Below are 20,976 nucleotides of genomic sequence, written 5' to 3'. Positions count from 1 at the left end.
TTCTGTGCTCAGGATGTTTGTTCAGGCACAACAGTGCCCTGATGTTAGTGACAGGATCAGGTTTGAGAGGCTGAGAACAAATAAAGCCCGAAGTGTCCCACATACCAACTCCGTGGGGAGGTCAAGTAGCAACAGTGAGCCTTTTGGAGAAGCTTTCATCGAAAGATGTGTCAGTGACATCGAGATGGTCCCAAAGACAGAAGACAAAGCAGATGGGACAGGGTTCACGTGGGGCCAGAAGTCTCTGCTCACCATCGCTTTCGCTCAGAGGAAAAGCGCTCATGGAGTGCCCACAACTCTGTGTGACTTCACTTCAGTTGAGTGTGAGTGGCTAGAAGTCAAAAAATCAGTTCTTGTGGCCTATGATATAAAATCTCCGCTGAGAGAAAACAAAAGGAAATATGATGAAATTGGAACAGGAGACTTAGATAAGACAAGTATCTTCTTTACTCTGTGATATAGAAAATATTGAAACATGAGAGAAGGACTATGATCCTCATGCTTGGAAATCAAATCATGGGGCAGAAAAGAGATTCTACTCTGTCCATCTTGGTTTTGACTCAGTCGTGTGCTCCAGATGGCATTGATTGCCATTTAACCCATTCCTTTGCTTATTTTACCTCTTATTTGAATGATGATCAAGCAACTTGAGGCAGGGAGCCATGTCACTTGGGCAGACAGTAAGGCCCACGGAGCTGGGGAGTTAAAGTTATTAACTACATGGAGTAAATGGGACCAACCAAGAAAAAGAATCCATAAGATCTCTTTACCAAAACCCATTGTTGTTCTAATAATATATGCACATGCAATGTTACAAGATAGAACAATCTAGAACATGTGTAACCCTGACTACAAAAGGTGACCTTCCACTCACTTTGCTCTGGCGTCTCCTGGTAGGATTTGGGTTTCCACAGATAGCTCATAGTCTTAGCCCAAGTATCTTTAATGGTTCATGATGCTGAGCAAAGGAAAGCCTCTAAAATCAAGGTTGAGGACTTAGCAGGGAAGGAGGATGACATCCCATGAATTAGGAAAACAGCATTAAATTCTGAGAACAGAAATTAGGATTCTGAACATCATTCAACTCCTTCCTCTCCATGTTTTAGGGAAGTAGAGTCTCTGTCCTGTTGTAACTACCGGCTAATGTTGTCTCCATCAACCAAGATTCCCAAAAGTTTTTATTGAACATTTGCTTCCAACCTTGTTAAACCCTAGCACAACTATTAACTTCTCAATGTACAAAGCCCCACAAAGGGGTCATGAAGGATACAAAGAAGTATAGTTAAAGGTTCAGAACCTCAAGATAGTATAAAGTGTAGGCAGTACTAGTAGGCAGTAAATTTCCTGGAGTAGCCAAATGATGCAACTTTCCTCTCTATTCTCTACACTGATTAACAAAGAATCTGAAATGTACAGTGCTTTAGAAGTCTATGCTGAATGCATAAATGATCTAACTGGATGGCATCTCATGGTAGAGGTCACAGGAGAAGACCGGTGCTGAGGACATAGAATCTGAACTGGATGTGTTGGAGGATGTGTAGTTAGTGTCCTGCATTTTCCAGTAGGAGAGCTGTGAAGCATATGTGACTAGTTAAATTTAAAATAATTAAATTTACATGTTAGTTCCTCGGTTTCATTGATCATATTGCAAAAGCCACGATGCTGGGCAGTGCAGAGGACATTTCCATCATTGCAGAAAGTCCTGTTGGATGCTGGGCTCTGGCTAGGCAGGTGTAGACATGGACAAAGGCACTGAAACGGGGACCTGCTTCATATAGCAACCTGGACTCATAGAAAGCAAGAATGTGGGGATTTGGGAATTTGTATGCCAACCAGGCTCAAGTGGAGAACATGACAATGAGAGTCATCTTAGAAAGTGCAATGGAGGCAACATATGTAATTGAAGTAGAAGAAATACTGAAGGAAGAAAAACAACCAAGAAGCAAACACTAAAAGTGAGTTACTAGTAAGCCAGAATAGAGACAGGCAGAGTGTGAATAGGGGGGAAAAGATATTCTGAAAGAGGAATAAATAGGATCTGATGCCTCAATATGGAGGGTGAAGGGAAGGGAGAAATCAAAGACAATTCCTCCAAAGTGTCAAGCTGACTGAAAAATCATGATGAATAGAATTATGGAGGTAAGGAGTAGAAGTCATTTTAATATTAAATGGTGTCATGCCCTGTCCTCAGAAAGCTATTATCATCTGGCTTCCCTAGATTCCTCAGGTTAAGCCAGACTGATTTCCTTACCTCGGTCTGGAGAATAACCAGGGCCCAAGGGACCACGGGACTCATGGCTACAAGACTTAAAACAAATGACAGAGGTGTGGCATCTCAGAGACCCTAGCTCAGCTGTTAAGTGCAGATACTTTGGAGTCGGACTTTTAGGTCCCTAGGGTCCCCCGTTTACTAGTAATGTGACAACTTGAGTCAAAATATTTCCCTTCATCTCAGTTTCTTCATTTGTAAAATGGGTACTATAATGAAGTTGTTATGAGGATGAAATTAATTAACATATGTAAAACATTTAGAATAGTGCCTGACACACGTGAAGCATGATATTAATGTTGTATTTAGATCTCCTCTGTGAACACAGCTAATGTTTCTAAGGAACAGCTTCTCTACTGATTAACCAGACTCTTTTTCCCAATGCAAAGTTGACCCATAATCTTTCACCCCCCCCAAAGGATTGATAAAGTATTCTGATGAAGCTTTAGATGGTACATTTGGCCTTTGGCCTTCTAGCTAACAAAGGCATTAAAAAGAAATACTTTTCTGACTTTCATACTTTTTTTTAAACTTTAGTTACACTAGATGACACTGAGTCAGATTAAAGGTGATAGATAAACTTATTTCTGCTCACTATTGTAGCTACAGACAGAGATGTTCCTCGAGTGAGATTTTCTAGTCCCTCACTCCCTTTTCCTTCCTATTCACTATTCCTGGTTCAGAGGAAATCAGACTAGGCTCAGGCAGCGTGAAAAGCAGGGGGAGCACAAAATCTATTCACTTTAACTGTAACTTAAAGCCAGAACTTCCATTTCATGTAGGAAATTGCTCATTACTTGTATCCCTGTTTTTACAGATCTTGGTCAAAGGTTTATTCTAGCCCCAGAGCATACTCATTTACAATAAGCCTATTGTAAATGGTCATTGACACTCTGATAATCTTAAAATTTTCACAGAAGCTACCAGAGCAAGTGGGTGCTAGGGAGTTCCTAATGGTAATAGGCAGCAAACGGTAATTCCCAGAATAACTTCTTTGAACTACATCACTAAAGCTAGCAACACGTATTTTTACATATTCTAGATCACCAGTGTCTCTTCTTCTTTCTTCTTAGGTGACCTTGAACAGAAATTTGAACTGGAAATTAGTCCGCTTTGTAATCAACAGAAAGATTCAATCCCTAGTATACAAATTGGTGAGTTGAATTCAGTTTTAATTTTTTTTTTTCAGTTTTAATTTTAAATAAGTACTTTTGGCAGCTCTGCCAAAGTCACAAAGAAAAAAAAAATCTACACGCAGCCTTTGAAAGATCCAAACTGGAGGTTTAATGAATGGCTAAGTCCAAATAAACAGTCTAACCATGACTGATCTACTGGGTAATTACCAACTAAAAAACTATGAAAAATGGAGTAAAGTCTTTGTTACAGACCCTTAACTAGCCTGTATTAACTTTGTCGTTCAGAATCAAATCAAAACCAAATTGAGTAGAAGGAAAGACTTAAGAACCAACTATTCGCTGCTGAGAAACAGATTGGTTCACACTGTTTGGGACTTGAAGAGTGGGAAGTTTGCAAGAATAAACCTTGAAGACCCTTCCAGTCTGCCCCACTACCTTTCATCCCCAACGCAATCCGAAGGCGCATGCTCGGCAAACCATGTTATTGCGTGTAGCCCAGGGTCCCCTGCTTCTCCACTTTCCACTTCAAAACTTATTTTCAGTCTTATTCTCAAGTATCAATTGCAGTAAACTGTTCAACTGTGATGCTAATGCACCTAACATAATAATTACTTTATGTTACATAAAACTATTAAATCAAATGGTGGAAATTTCAGGCACATAGGAAATATTTTTGATCCAGTATGAATTTCTATCAGTTCTTAAAATACTTTTCCAATTCCATCTATACTTAAAGAAAGTCCTTCATTTCCTTGCAGTTCCTTCCAATTAAAGCCAAACTCAGAACTTGAACTCTTTTAGTCATAAACTAGAGCCCTGACATGTACCACTTCCCACAGACCTCAGAGAGCTTAATGCATTCACAGGGCTGCAGCCCTCTGCAAGGATCAAGGCTTAAAGCCTCTACTGGGAAGGAACGGGGCATCGGAAAAAATTAAACTGAAAATTAAGAAAACCAGTGCAAGTTAGTCAAATAATAATAATATGCTTATAGTCACCACGAGTCAAATCTCATCCACAAAAGAGTCATAAAGTCATTCTCCGGGAATAGGAACAAAATTAACCTAGTTACAAAGATCTGAATGACAGATGTAAATATTAAAATAGGTATGTTGAAATTATGGGATTATTGGTGATCTATTTTTTTTCCAAATTGCCCTTAGTATTGTTGTGTTGTTTTTAAAATTAAACTGATTCTTCCACCCAAAAGAGGGAAAAGTGGGAGTGTTATAAAACAAAAACAAACGAGCCAAAAAAAAACAAAAACCAACCACCAACCAGGAAGAATCCAGGGCCATGACATAGCTACAGAATCCCTGGGGGGCAGTGCAGGGAAGGGAGCAGCATCAACAGAAATTCAGCCTTGGTCTCCCTGGAGCCAATCCCCCTCCAGGTTCCCTTAGTTATGGAGGTTCTGCAGATGCGATTTAAAAGGAATAGACCCTGACCAAAATCCCAATCCTGTGCCCCGCCGCCCCCCCCCCCCCATTGTTACGCTGTGGCTGGAAAGAAATTTACCAGGCTCCTGCTCAAGACACTTTGTGGAAAGCATTCACATTGTTAAGCACACAACCTGGATTTGCAGGACAGACTTGATTTTAGAGATTCTGCCCTGTTGTTGTCATGAGAACACACTTATTTTGTCAGATCATATGTCCTGGTTTTCAGCATAGGAAAATGTGGTTACCATAGATACCTGTTTTTAAAATGGGGTGGGGATTGAGTGACTAGGAAACGCTGGGGGAGGCTGCAGCAGCACACCAATAAAGAGAAAGAGAAAGAGAAGGCGATGATAAAACAACCTTTTGTACATAAATCTTTCTTGATCTCTGTTCCACATCCCTGGGCTCTGTAGGGTCAGGGTTGGGAGGTGTGGTGTGAAGGGGTAGATCAGGCTAAACTGGAAAAATCCGAAGATAAAGTCTGATGGATGGGAGCTGCAAGTTTCAGTCTCCCAAACGAGGATTTTGCCAGTGGGTCCTAAGTAAGGCAGCTATGTCCTCTGCCCTGATTCCCCCAGGACTGTAACTGTCCCCTTTTTTCCTGTCCCAGTCCACAGTGAGAATTTCCCCACGTGCCATCTCAGGTTTGGATCTGATTTTCTGTTTAAGTCATTCGTATTCGCCCAAGTGGAAGTGGGATTTAAAATCCCTTTCCCTCTCTCCACTGAATTCTGCATTTTAGAAAGAAGATATTAGATCAAATGAATCTCTAATTGTTGAAAGCTATCGAAGGAGGAGGAGGAAGAGGCTTGCCTTCATTCCCTGTTTGCTCTGAGGCCACCATGCCTCCCTTTCCCCCTCCCAGCCTTCCAAGAGGACAAAATCCAGGCAGTCAGTCCCTCACTTGCGTAGAAGAGAGAGCTTGGCATAATGCACTGGGAATGGATGGAATAATTTCCCAAATGTGATCGTGCGGAAGTCACTTTCATTTGTAAAAGTGCCTCCTGGTGTCTACTCAGACTTAAAAATGGGCTTGCCTAATCCACTATGAGAGGTCTTTATATCGGACAAGTAGATATACGGGGGATAATTCCCCAAGAACGTCAGGAAGAAAATGAATTGATTTTCAAGTACCAGATTTTTTAAATGTTGAATTTGTAGCTTTTTGATATGAAGGTACACCTGATCAATATTTACACTTCAAACCTGAGAATAGTATCATTTTGTGAACCATCTTTCTAATATCAAATCTCTCATACAGTGAAGGATATTAGAAATTAATATGGAGGTTATGAAGGAAGTGAAGAAAATTCAGGAATAGTAAACAAGAAAATTCAGAGGAATCCTTACTTGTGACTCCCTATATAACCTTATCACTGGCTTAAATTTCCTCCTCAGTCAGGTTTGGGTGATCTAAAATGATCTCATACTACTTAAATCATATTTCACGTACGATGAGATAATGCAGAAATGTGAAATAACACTTCACATGCCTCCATCCCTTTTCCATCTCTGTAGCATCCTCAAAGGCCAAGCATCTGCTGTTTGTTCAATAAAAAGATAATCAGATCAAGCCTTAAAATTCACAGCCTCATAAACATACATTGTCAGTGGAAAATTTGTTATCTAAAAAACACTTTCTCCCCACACCTACATTTTAGTAAAACCTAACTATGTCCAAGTTTGTGATGATTCCAGTCATTCCAGCCTAGACTGAAAGTCGTCTTGGCTTTAATAAATCATATTTAATATGGAAAGACCCTAACATTGAAATTAAGAGAACAGACATATCGAGTATCAACCATTCTTATCTGGTCATTAACGGAGGGATTTTATACAGGTAAAAATCCCTATCAAAAATGAGTGAAGCTCCGTTTAGTTGCTTAACATAACTGAGAGTAAGACAAAGCTGTAAATCAGTACTCTTGAAAAAATATCCTACAGCGTAAAACACATGAATTCCCCATGGATCTACGGCAACCATATGCCCCTTCCTGATATCAATCCCCCTTTCCTCCTCTCCTGCGCCCACTCCTCAGCTCCAACACAGACTTTTTCCTACCTTTCTGTTCCAATGTCTTTCTTCCTCCGCAAATAACAGCCAAAGGTATGGAGGGTTTACTACGTGCCGGGAGCTTCCTGAGCATTTCACCTGTGTGAAGTCATTTCCTGGTCATAAGAAACCTATGGGTTTGGTCCTCTTCTTAGCTCCTTTTTACAAATGAGGAAACTGAGGCTCGAGGGGTTAAGAAACAAGCCCAGGGTGACACACCAGGTCCTCCCAAACCGAAGTTTAGGGAGCATATCTGTTTTTGCCTCCATATCTCTGGATGGAGCCCAGCGGGATCTGGGAAGGAGGATGGGGATGGGGTGGGTGTCGCGCCGCCTTCGCGGTGCTGAACTTGGCCTTGCCCGTTCTAGGTTTCATGAGCTACATCGTGGAGCCACTTTTCCGGGAGTGGGCCCGTTTCACGGGCCCCAGCGCCCTGTCGGAGAACATGCTACGCCACCTGTCCCACAACAAAGCCCAGTGGAAGAGCCTGCTGCCCACGCCCCACAGGAGCGGCGGCGCAGAGCACGCGGGCCAGGGGACCGACAGCGACGTGCCCACTGGGACCAAAGGCGACGCCCCGTAGTCCCAGCCAGTCCGCCCCCGCTCCGCGCAGAGGGGAGAACCTCCTGGAGCAGAGGCCTCCTGAGAGGGTGGCAGCTCTTGGCGACCAGGCCAGCCACGTGTTGGGATCCGTCCCAGGCTTTTTGCAAGGCCACCCTCCTCCCACTCACCTGCCTCCTCTCCTTTTTCCAAGTGTACAGAAGCCATCCGTCACCTCAGCATTCGCTGCCGAAATAAGCAACTCCATTCAGGAACGTGGGCGCCGATTCTCGGGGGATGAGGGGGCCAGGTTCGCCCCTCCAGGAGAGGACTGGGGAGTAAGAAAGAGGTGCTCCTGCCATGTCCTCCTCGGCCCCGGGTCACACTGTGACAGGCGACGGTGGCTGAGTGCAGAGCGGTTTTTTGTTTGTTCTTGGTTTTTTTTTTTAGCGTTTGCCATCTGACTGCTGATCTGCATGACAAAAACACCAGCATACTGGGACCTCCAAGGAGATGGGTCTTAAGTGCCAGAGCGCAATGAGAACGTGAGAGAAAGGACCTTCTATTTTAATAATAATTATTATTATAAAAATAATAAATCTTTTTAACTTTTATATTTTATGCACTAGACAATGGATCTAAAACTTTGGACTAGGATTACTCAATGTACCCAATCTTGAACAGGGGGTTCATTGTTTTGTTACTGACTTGATGCCACTTGGGGTCAGAGATTTGGCGTCTGCTCAATTCAAGAAACCACGTTTCCTATCCGATCCGAGGGGAAGGTGCTGTACAGTTCATTCCTTTGCACCATTAGCCGATCTGTCTTTTACCAACAACTCAGATTCCATGACATGTTTATATGCACACGTGTACATTTTCTGTAAATACCAAGCGCTACTGATTCCCATGCCAAAATACATGAGTATTATGGGATTGCTACCTGTATCAATAATGGCACTGTGAACAGAATACTGTTAGTTTTCATACAAGAGAATGCGTTTGTAAATCTGGTATAGAGTTTATAAATATACTATTGTTTGCAGATAAAGGCCTTAACGTTAAACATCTTTCATCTTCTGAAAGCTGCCCGACTTAAGTCCTCACAGATGTCCTTCTGAACTGCCTTCCCATGCCCATCTTTGTGCTTTCCAACTAAGGTCACAAACCAAAACTGACTGAAGTCTTTGAGGAAATATTCTGGAAACTTCACACGCATTCCACTTGAGACCATAGTGTTTTATCTATGGCACCAAGCATCGTTTCCTCAGATTAATGGGACCTTTCAACAAGCCTGAAGTCACTTTTCAACACAGCGATGTTGCACACTGTTTTAACAAGCCAGCTGATAAGCTCGTGTTTATGTGACTCTTGTCTTGGACCGTGGCGATGTGTCAACCTCGCAGGAGACACGGCAGGTCTCACAAACCTCCTATGACCCTGTCATCTAACCATCAGGGAACTCCCTGCTCTCCCACCACACTTTGTTTGTTATGGCTACAGTACCAAAGCACCTTTGGTTTATGGTTGGCGTGCATTTCTTTGGCGTTAACAGTAACTGGATTTTTCTTTTTCCTTAATTTCGTGTGAACAACTACTCAATTATCTAGCTGAAGTTAACATGATTGAAATCAAGAAAACATTTCAGTTTTGCGACCGAATTTACCTTCCTGGCAGGTCATCGTGATTCATTACGGTTCTAGCTAACAGAGTCACCTTGGAATCTGGTTGGTCATTTTCTTTTCGGCAGACTCTTGGTCGGAAAATCAATTTGTTACTGCATCCTTCTCTGGTGACTGAGCTCTGTGCATTCAACCTTTTCTTTCCAAGTTCTAGCTCAAATAGTGTTACATGAAAATTGGCATGTCCCTTTCTTCTTACCTTAAGTAATGTTTTAGTGGGAGAATGATAATATGATCATTTCTGCCACTATCGAGCTGTTTCGCAAGCTGACAAACTGACAGCTAACTCTCGTTTCCTACTTGCAACTCTTGTGGGTTTTCTCCCCTCCTAACATACAAATGAAATGGTGGAAACTTGACTGGTTTGTACTAAGTTTCTGTAGAGACACTGAGGCTTGCCAAGTGAAGGTTTAGGGGAAATTTTGAAAAGTTGGGTATATTTTCATTAAAGTAGGAGAGATTGTCAGATGGTACTAAAGAAAGTGTGAAAAACCTCACAAAATGGGTGGATGAGAAGTTGAAATTGTTGATATGGGTAAGAGAGAAGTTGTGAAATCTCAACACTAACTTTTTTTTCTCTGTAATAACTATGAACTGACACAGGATTCTTTATTGCTTTAGTCCTCTGAAGCTCTCAGCTTGGTGAGGCCCCAAAAGAGAAAATGTTGAATGTATTCCTGCTTCCGAATCTCTCTTACTTTGGTCTGATGGTGCAGAGAGAGCTTTTGAGTGGTCTGTGTTTAACGTACCTGAGATCAAATGAAGAAAAGCAATTGTCAAGGATGATACAGTGGAGAAAAGAGAAGATGCTATTTGAGCGAATGGGACCTCTGTCTTGGGTTTAAGAAATGGACTTTGTTTAAATTCTATTTATATTATAACTTAAATAAGTAAGATTGGAGGCATTTTTAGTAGTTCCAAGTTCATAGTACAGAAGTCTATGTTACAATTAGGTCTTGAAGAAGAGCTCACAGAGAAAACCACCAGATATCCGACTATGACGCAGCTACTAGTACAATCCAAATTTGAAGTAGAAGGAGACACGAGGCATAAATTAGATGCATTTTTGTCCTTCTTTCAACCGTCTGGAGTTTTCTTGAGTTCCTTGCTTTTTGGCAAAAAAAGAAAAAAAAAAAAGAAAGAGAATGTGAAAACTTTTTTTTTTTCCTGCCTAGTAATGGCTCCATTTCGATAGAGGAGTTCATTGCTAGTTAAGACACAGCTGTTGGATCAAGCATGGATTTTATCTTTATATTCTCTTCCTGGTCCATGGACCACCAATAGTTGACTTACCAAGTTTAATTCTGTCATTACTTGAGAAGAAAGGAATCAAAGGGCTATTTTTAGTAAGCAAAACAGAGTTCAGATCACATTAAGAGAGAGAGAATATATATCACTGCCAGGTCTGATTGTCAATGCCTGCTTTTCCTTTAACAGAACCCGTGAATATGCAGAAACTTGTTCATGAAGCCCTAAACTACCCGAACTCCTCTAGGCTGAGTAAAAATCCAGCTCTCTTTCCACCTGCTTAAGGCTTCCCACAAAGGCGTTTGGAGTGTGTCCGGCGACATTGTCTTCAGATAGTGCTTCCTACAAAACACAGACTTGTTTTGTAATCTTTTCTCTTGTTGAATCAGATCTGCTCACTGATTTGAATTTGGTTATGAGCTTGTGTCTCACTGTATTTCTTATGTTCTGTTCTTTTAAGCAAACCCTTAAAATTGTGTTGTTTTGTGTACACATGTGAGATTTGGAAAACAAACAAACACCTTGTGAGTTTTGCTCAAAATGTGACCTAAATATCCATTGGCATGTCTAGATCAACGATTGAAAATAAAGATAATTTCCTAAAAACACCAAAGCTTGAAAATATACTGATTCTCACCAGGTAACATGTTATCAGCAAAACAATCAAATTCAACAATGAAGGCCAACTGTTCAGGAGAGGAAACTTGCAAGGGAAAAATGCACAGATACAGACATGGTCTTCATGTGACTCATCCTAATTGGGGCTGCAGAAACAGCCATGTCCATGAAGGCATCACTTGCCAGTTCGTCCCAAGTTCAGGAAAGAGGGCTCTCTTTCTCCTACCATGCAGTTCTATACTTCCCCTGAGTCCTGAAATTTTTCTGTTTCACATTTGTCAAACTCATATATGAGTGAGAATGAGGTACAATGGATTAGATTGTAAAGACAAAGCTGACTTCATGCAATAATTACCTGTGAAAAATATGATCTTGCAGATTTCAGGACTGGAAACCATCAAGAACAATAGAACAGTTCAGGAAGGACAACTGAGTGTCCTAAACCCATCTGGAAATAGAGGAGGAAAAAACCACCACCCTTGCTCCCAGAAACAACCTTGTATCTGCATGGTCTCTTCATGTCCCTTTTTATTAAGATAGATACAGAATCTCACCCCCTTCAGGCTTCCCTGTGCCTGAAAACAAAGCCACTTTTTCATGTGTGGATATTTGATATTGTAAGATCAAAATCAAAATTGAGAACCCAGTGGTTTTCGAAATAACAGTCAGACATGATCTTCAAATGGCCCCGAGAACCTAACTGAGACATTGTGCACTAAGTCAAGCCTATGTGAGCAATTGAATTTCAATTCCACAAATATTGATTGAGGATCTACTATGTGCCAGAGGTTGCACTAGATACTTGAGATATAAAAAGACTCCGTTTCTCCAGGAGAAATCAGACTGTGTCAGAGACCAGCACTGCCAGTGAATGCTTCTTAGAGAATCCGTGAGAACACCTGTAAGGCCTCAGACACCGATAAAGCTCTCTCCCCGAGTACAACATAGCAGAACATAGATAAGCTGGAGACTGTAGGGGCCAAGGGCAGGATGCCCCAAAATGTGCCATGTCAGCATATTGAGTATTTTAAATAAAAGTTACTTACATGACAGCCTATGTAAGAAGGATATTCATACCATCCTCTGTCCCCCCGAAAGCAGGAAATAAATCTCCCATGTGAAAGGTAGCCTCCTGTACCAAGAGGTGGAGACATCCTTGTCACCAGAGATAGGAAATTTAGAGTCAAGAAGGCTGTGTGAACAACTTTTCTCACTCTTTACTAATTTGCTACCCTAGCCCAGATTCTGCTTAGCATTCTTTACCAATTGAAGCTTCCAAAGTTGAGTTTTCTTCATCTTGTCAATTCCTCCCAAGCTATTGTCTTTGTGTAAAGAGTATAAAACGGCCAGCCTTGGTCGTTTCTTTAGGTCTCAGTTTCATTATTGGGCCTCCATGAGCACATCATCAAACTCTGGGTTTTTCTCCTGTTAATCTGTCTCATGTATGTATAATTCTTAGTTCAACTAGAAAAATATTGGACTGAGGAAAATTTCTTCCTCCCCTTCAAGACAAAAGTGGGTCCCAGTCTTGAGTCAGTCACTAAATTATTCTGAGACTTCAGGGAAGTTACTGAACATCTATAAAATTATTTCCAGACAGGGGCACCTGTGTGGCTCAGCTGGTTGGGTGTCCAACTCTTAATCTCAGCTTAGGTCTTTATCTCAAGCCCTAAGGTCATGAGTTCAAGCCCCATGTAGGGCCCCACACTGGGTGTGGAGCCACTTTATAAAAACTGTATTTCCAAATAGTAATATCTTTCATGGTATTATTGTGGCAATTAAAAAAGACCAAATACAAAAAGCACCAACCGAATATTCTGTCTTGTATGTGGTAGGCTTTTCAAGAAATGCAAGTTCTCTCCTCATCAATGACAAGAAGTTCAGCAAACAGCCATTCACACGTGTGTCAGTATGTGAAGAATATATGGGGGGGGAATGCAGTGAAGAAAAGCTGGTGATTTTATGTTGGGAAGTCAAACTCATTTTTGTATTTTTTCAAAACAGTTGGTTAATTTATGTATTTATTTATTTATTTGCAAGGTGGGATAAAATGATTACCACTTCAATCCATTCCTCAAATGAAAGTTCTTTCTCAGCTGCCCATGACCTTGGCTTAGTTTTCTATACTCTAGAGTGGAAGATAGTGGATCTTCTGTTTGCTGTTCTGTCCGAAATCTCTGTGAAGGAAACAGGTCCTAAAAACAAAAGAAGAATCATTTATCTCCTTTGCATATGCTCTACTTCTGGCTGGTGATGGCTCTGTTCTTCTGAGTCCGGCCCTGAAAGCTTCATTGCTCTTTCATAGGCTCCACTTTGGGCAGAAGTTGGTGCCTACCGGACACACACCACTCATATTTCCAGACACGTTCTCAGCCAGTGCTCACCATCTGTCCCACAGCAGGACCAAAAGCAGAGGCACTCCTCAAGTAACATGCCGTCAGAGAAAGGAGACTCAGTCCTGCCTCCATGAGAATGTAATGGACATTTGAGTATTGACTACCCAGGGAGCTTTTAGCTACAGAACAGTCCGCGACGGGGTTTGTTTGTTTTTTTCCAACTAAGCCAGAGAGATTATTAGAAAAATTTTAAGCTTTAGCTGATAGGATTTGAAGATGCATTATTGCCTTGTCTCAGTTGTCTAAGCAACGATGGGTCTTGGATTCAATTGCCTGGAATGTTTTAAGTTCTAATATGGCAAGATTTAATCTTTAGTAATTTTTTTCCTCTTTTAAGGAGGCAATGCCTAGAGTTTTAAAAGTGTGGGCACTGAGGTCAACAGACCAGAATTCAAATCCCTTGTTATTACTTGCTGCTTAACTCCGGGCAGATAATTTGATCTCTCTGAGCCTCCATTTCCTCATGTGTAAAATGAGAGCAACACCTCCCTTCCAGGGTGGTTGTGATGTCAAAATTAGAAAACATATATAAAACATACAGCATGATTTCTAATAGAGCGTGCTCAACAAATGTAAATTCCTATATCATTTAAAACAAATATACAAAGTGAAGGTTGGGATATACCTTTTACTTTCTCTAGGTTGTACAGTCTTTGTGCAAAAGAAAAGACAAGAATGCTTAATAGACATTGGGTATGATTATATCTATAGGTGACCAGCTTGACCATGAAATAATCCTTATCAAATATAGGCAAAATATTGTAAAAATGATTATAAAAGAAGACAATGTTCTTCGGGCACTAAGGATACACTGATAAGACCAGGGAATATAAGGAACTTTTCTGATTATAAAGTAAATACTCAGCGCAGTCAGAGGCGATCATCTGTTTGATCTAAGCCCTTCCCAGAACTGATGACAATACAATCCTGGTTAGAAAGGATTAGTTAGCAAACAAAATTTGGTAACTTGTCACATTTTCATGAATTCCATTCATATCCTATAAATCCTATCGATAGAAGTTTCCAGTGGCTCTTCCTCTTGCAACTTCATCAGATCCTTTCTGGCAATGGACAACAGAGGCAGAGAAGTCAATTGCAGTCTCTGTAAATAAATGACCCTAAAATAGATTCTGTTCCTCTAAACTAACATTTTCAAAATTGCTTAAAAATGTGTCTGCCAGACCCAGCAATCGCACTACTGGGTATTTACGCCAAAGATACAAATGTAGTGATCCGAAGGGGCACGTGCACCCGAATGTTTATAGCAGCAATGTCCACAATAGCCAAACTATGGAAAGGACCTAGATGTCCATCAATAGATGAATGGATAAAAAAGATATGGTATGTAAGCATATGTGCGTGTGTGCGCACGGGCGTGCACGCACACACACACACACACACACACACAGAGGAATATTACACAGCCATCAAAAACCTGAAATCTTGCCATTTGTAACAACATGGATGGAACTAAAGGGTATTATGCTAGGCGAAAATCAGAGAGGGACAATTATCATATGATCTCACTGATTTGAGGAATTTGAGAAACAAGACAGAGGATCATAGGGGAGCGGAGGGGAAAATGAAACAAGTTGAAACCAGAGAGGGAGACAAACCTTAAGAGACTCTTGGTCTTAGGAAACAAACTGAGGGTTGCTGGAGTGCAGTGGGGTGGGAGGGATGGGGTGGTTGGGTGGACACTGAGGACCCTATGTGCTATGGTGAGTGCTGTGAATTGTGAAAGACAATGAATCACACAGACCTGTACTCCAAAACAAATAATACATTATATGTTAGAATAATAATAATAAATAAATAAATAAATAAATCACTGGGCAGGGAGGAGGTAGGAGATGTGCCTGCCAGGGTGCCTGAGTGGTTCAGTCAGTTAACTGTCTGACTCTTGATTTAGGCTTAGGTCATGAATTCGGGGAGATCGAGCCCCACGTCAAGTTCCACAGTCTGCTTCTCCCTCTCCTTTTGCTCCTCCCCCTGCTCATTCTCATACTCTCTCTCTCTCTTTAATTCTCTCTCCGTCTCTCTCTCAAATAAATAAATCCTTTTTTAAAATCGTGTGCCAAAAGTTGTTTGAGCATTACCTAGAGAAAAGAAGTCTTCATAGCCCATGAAGTTTGAGGATCAATGGCTTAAACACACAAGTTTCTCTTCTGCGTGCTTCTCAGAGCCTCCCATGGGCTAATGGACATCTCCAACAAGATGATATGGCTGATATTTCTTGCTTAGATCTAATATTGGTTTCATATCATGAAGGCTTCCTACATCACATCAACCCGGGATGATCTCCCCCATTTGTCATTTTACTGCCCTGGTATTGTTAGTGACTATTAGTTATTTGTTCTTGTCTGTGATGCATGTGTGTGTGTTCTGCCCAGTTTGAGACTTATGGCAACACTGTGGTTAGCGTGCCTGAATTTGTGGCATGATTTTACCACTTACTAGATATCTGACCTCAGGCAGGTTTCCCAACTTTTTGTCTCAGCTTCTGCATTGGTAACATGCTAATAAAAATAGGACCTATTTCACAGAATTTCTGAAGATTCATAGAATTCATAAATGCAAAAACTCTGGACAGGGCCTGGCTCATAGAAAGTACTCAGTAAGTGTTGGCAGAAACCAACATCTGCTCCCTCGCACCTGCATCACCACATCACCTCTCAAACCAGATCTGTTAAGTTCCTTGGTGACAGGATCACTACCTTTTTAAATATATTCTCCTATAGTACAGCACAGAAAGTCCGGAATAAATACTTCTTAAATGAAAGACTATATTTGGATTGATAATTTGAAAATCGTATCAGAATAATAGGTTAACATTTAAACCCAAGCAAATAAGTACCAGTTGCAACCATAAATGCCCCCAATAATTTGAATAGACAGGTTGTTTTTCAGGAATACAAATTGCTACCTGCTGGACTTTTATTCTTTCTAACAACCTGGTTCAGGAAAAGAGAAGGTTTTCTCCTCCTAATTTATGAGTCTACTCTTCTGAGTGATGAGGACAAAGATCAAGTCCCTGAGGGACTTGAGGTCCAAAGACCTCCAAGTTTTTTCCCAACCAACTGAAAAAAGAGACTAGAAGGACTAAAGGAAGAACAATTAGAAGAACTACTATCTGGCTTCCTTTGCAGGGAAAACAAAAGTCCCGTACTGTATCATACAATCCAAGAGAGACAATTCCAGTCCTCATTTTTGACAAGGAGCATGGGACTAGCAGGTGAATCTTCTATTTTATCCCTGTGATTACACATGACCTAACCCTGCTCTTCTTCCCAGGAAGCAATTACACTTGCATTTTCAAAGTTGTCAGCTAAGTAAGCTAACAGACCAAAGTGAAGGGTCAGGGATTGTTTGGTTTTTTGGGTCGGGGGGGAGGGGATTTGTTTTGTCTTTTTAATTTTTTTTTTCCTACTTCTCACTGCGCTATTTTGTTTGGGCTTGTCTAACAAGAGAGTCAGACTTTACACTTCAGCGGACTTTCAGCCACACAAACACAGACACAAAAACTTATAAGTAAAAACAAATACCGATTGTGTGACAGTAGCATAAGGGAGAAGTACATTCTGTAATTACAGACAGATTTGCAAGTGCGAACCTGACAGAAACGGGGGAGCAACAAGTTCCCATGGATCTTTCAATACTTGGGTTATGTAACATGCTACAAGATACTTCCTTCATGTTTCCACTGACTTTAGTGCTTAAAAATGTATTCATCATCCCACAGAAAGCTTTTCTAAAAAATATCTTTTGCAACGACATTTTCTTTACCTTCAACTCTACCAGGAAGGTTCAGAGTTTTTCTTCATGCTCATCAACTTCTTTTTTGAACAGCAGCTTTCCAGTCTTTAGGCACAATTGCGGGGATATCCAGCCCCAACAACAACCTGCGGACATGGCGGGAAGGCAGCCCATCACCCCCAGGCTGATTGTTAGGCACTCATGGCCCAGACCAGGAAGCTGGGGCACCGACACCAGCCCACAAGCAGCATGAGAGGAGAGAACCTTCAATGGGGCCGGAGGTCCACACAGCCTCCATCTGCTGCTGGCTTGGGTATGTACGAGTATCATGTCAAATTGCCTTGGGGTTGTGGGCAAAGGGGAGAACACCTGACCTGAACATCTAAAGTGTTTGCTGCATGCTTTTCTTCTTTTTTAAGATTTTATTTATTTATTAGACAGAAGGAGAGCACAAGGTTAGGTTGGGGGCGAGTGACAGGCGAGGAAGAGGGAGAAGCAGGCTCCCTGCAGGACTCAATGACAGGACCCTGGGATCATGACCTGAGCCAAAGGCAGAGGCTTCACCGACTGAGCCACCCAGGCGTCCCATGTCCTACATGTTAAAGTTCTGTCGGGCCAGCAAACAAACCAGAGAGCAAACAGTGACTGAACATGATTGTTTCCTCTTTATCACATTCAAAGTTAAGTGTTTTAGGGACGCTTCAATGTTTTTTTATACATGGTTGGTAAAGGCTCTGATCACATGTCAAGTATGCCATTGTACTTTGTCCATAGAGATCACAGCCTTGTCAGAAGTGATCTCTGAGACTTCGTTTCATTTCTGAAACAAGAATAATAGAGCCCATTTCACAGATTTGTAGAGAGGATTTTGGCTACTGTACGTGGAGCACCTTAGGCGGTGTCTTGCATCACCTACTGTCACTTAGTGAGGAGCAGGAAATTCCGAGCAAAAGCAATGGTGCTCCCTCTGCTCCATTTGCTGCAAGAGATTATTTAATTCTTCGAACTCAGATGAAACTGTCAACAGGTATAGGACGCAAGGAGGAGACGTGACAAGGGGAGTGAGCTGATAATGATTTTTCTTCAACACGTGAGGGAAATAAGCATAAGGAAAAAAAAAAGAAAAGAAAGAATAAGCAAGATGAAACAAAATGACTCCTCCCCTTGTGTGTGTCCTAGAGCTTCTGCTGAACTACCACAAACCGGGGGCTTAACACAGTACAGGGCTATTCTCTCACAGCTCTGGAGGGGAGAAATCTGAAACCAAGGGCTCAGCAGGGCCTGAAGTCTCTAGGCAAGAATCCTTTGTCACCTCTTTCAGCATCTGGGGGTTGACAGCAACTTCCTTCTGGGCTTGTGGCCACATAACTCTGATTTTTACCTACGTTTTCACAGGGCCATCTTCCTTGTGTCTCTGTGTCTGTCTTCTCATCTTATGAAGACTCCAGTCCTGGGATAAGGGTCAACTCTCATCCAGTTCAACCTCATCATAACTAATTACATCTATGAAGACCTTATTTCCAGATAAGCTCCCGTTCTGACCTTCTGTCTAGACATGAGTGTTGGGGGTGGGGGTGGATTTTCAGACCAGACCCTCACTCATCCACTCCCTGCTTCACCTCCCATCTCCCTCACACCCAGCCCATACACACAACCTGAACATCTTCCAGATTTCTCCTGAATGATGCCATGGGGACAGATTTCTTCTTCAGGTTTGAGATAGGGTTGTTTCTACATATTTGGAGGTAAAGTCTAGTGAAGTCTCACAGAAAGGAGGATTGAAACCACATCTTCCTTCCTTTCTTTTATATTCTTTCCTTAGTAATTCAGATCTGTCTGAGGAAAAAAAAAATTCCAAGACACTGGGGTGACTCAGTCAGTTAAGTGTTTGACTCTTGATTTCGGCTCAGGTCATGATCTCAAGAGTCATGAGATGGAGCCTGGTGGGGAACCTGCTTAAGATTCTCTCTCACTCTCCCTCGACCCCTACACACCTTAAAAAAAAGGTTTCCAAAATCCCACTGGCATCAGCCATCTGGAAATGATGAAGTGATTCTTGTTCCATATTTCAGCTTCTCCTCTCTCTCATTATCATCAATGATCAGGTGGTTCAATCCATTCATTCATTCATTTGACAAATATACACAAAACACCAAGCTTGTTTTAGGCACTGGGGATACAATGATGACCATCTTCGCCATGTTGACAGTTAAAGTAAACAACTAGAGAGAACTCACTTCCAGAAAGCGGTGTCCTCAGGGTATGGTTTGAAGCGGTGTCCTCAGGGTATGGTTTGTGACTAAAGCAATGCCTGGTGCAGAGACAGAGGATGTAAGATGGTGTTTGTCCTGATCTGGGAGCCTTAGAGAACCTAACAGAAGGGTCAGGAAGGAGTACTGCAGCAGGAGAAGTTTGGATTAGAATAACATGGGGTATGAGGATGCAGGAAGACATTAAAGACCAGAGGAAACATCATTCATAGGTGATAAACTAGGTGGGAGGGTGGACTGAAGTAGCCATTAGATCTCCCAGAGAATTAGTCCCAACATCCCCCACCCTGTGGCTTGGATGGACTCGGGGATTTACAGAGTCTTCTTAGATATATTTTTTAAGCCTTAGGGAAATGAGGAGACTTTGAGTTCTTAAAAGAAGTAACATTTGATCTGGATTGACTGTGATGGTCCCAGGGAGGTTCTGGGCATGAGGCAGTCCACACATGAATACAGAGAGAATGGTTGGGAGAACCCAAGCCAGAGAGCCTGGAAGAGAAGAGTGTGGTAGGAACAGGATCCCTAAGGAAGCAGTAATGAATGGGAGATCTTGGCCTACAACCAGCTCCACTTTTCCCTCTGGGGCTCTAAGCCCAGCAATCCTACAGTCCACTGCTACAGATTCTGTGTGCTCTCTGGAGATAGTAACAGGGTCTATAACTGACATTTTTCAAGCTTCCTTTATACTATGTCTCCAGAGGTCAACTGAGAGAGCCTAGGCAGCTTGCTGTGTGACAGGGAGGGCCATCAGGCCTGCCAGTTTTCTGGATGAAATGGAGACCCACAATAAGGAAAAATAGAAAGAAATATATCCCTGACCAATTAAATGGGCCACTCTTTAATGATGGAGAATACCACAGAAGAGCAAAGACCAAAAACAGGTAAACGATTTTTTAATAAAGCTTTCCAATTACACCCTGGAAATGCAGGCAGTCCTCCTATAAAAGTATAAATCAAGAATACCCATATTTTAATCTAAGTTCAGGGCCCATGTTCAGGGGTAAAAAGAGAGGCCCAGTAAACAGCTAGAAAAAGGGGCTCCCCTTAAGACTTTTTCCATCAGACCAGAGTTGGCTCCCAAAAACCAATGGAGAGCATGAAGAAAAAAGAGATAACTTGAGAGCATCCCTATGGCACAATGATTTCTTATTAACCTTTAATTTAAGAAATAGACAATTCTTAGAATTTGAGAACTTGCTAGAAAATAAAATATCTCTTTTTCCCTGAAAGTGGCCTTGCTGTCCAAAAACCTCAAAACCTTCCTGGAATTTTTATTTAGAATTCCAGAGACTTCCATAAAGATTTTTCAAATGCAACCACATCTTCTACTAACATTATATGCAGGGACGGGGGCAGGAGGGGGACTTCTTCCTCCCAAAATCACAGGGTTTACAATCCAACATTCTCTAGAAATAAAAGCTAAATATGGTAATTCTACTATGAACAACAGCAAGCACCAGTTTCAACCAGAGTTTAATTTCCAAATCAAGACCCAAGTCAGCAGTCATTGTGCTAAAACATACAATGTACTGAAGTTATACGAGCACATTGGGTTAGTCCAAGAAA

The 20,976-nt window shown here is 41.7% G+C and overlaps 1 protein-coding gene across 3 annotated transcripts in view; it reads left to right on the top strand.

The window, feature by feature from the left end:
- PDE7B (phosphodiesterase 7B) overlaps positions 1-10,968 on the top strand; it is a 324,027-nt gene extending 313,059 nt beyond the window's left edge. For all 3 annotated transcript variants that reach the window (XM_046006469.1, XM_046006468.1, XM_046006470.1), the window contains 2 exons: positions 3,343-3,423; positions 7,269-10,968. In XM_046006469.1, the coding sequence (XP_045862425.1) occupies positions 3,343-3,423; positions 7,269-7,483 (296 nt within the window). In that variant the 3' untranslated portion in view covers positions 7,484-10,968. The remainder of the gene's footprint in view (positions 1-3,342; positions 3,424-7,268) is intronic.
- Positions 10,969-20,976: the final 10,008 nt, after the last annotated feature.

This window comes from Meles meles, chromosome 5 (assembly GCF_922984935.1).
Source record: "Meles meles chromosome 5, mMelMel3.1 paternal haplotype, whole genome shotgun sequence".
Taxonomy (NCBI): Eukaryota; Metazoa; Chordata; class Mammalia; order Carnivora; family Mustelidae; genus Meles; species Meles meles.
This window is presented reverse-complemented; position numbering and strand designations above follow the sequence as displayed.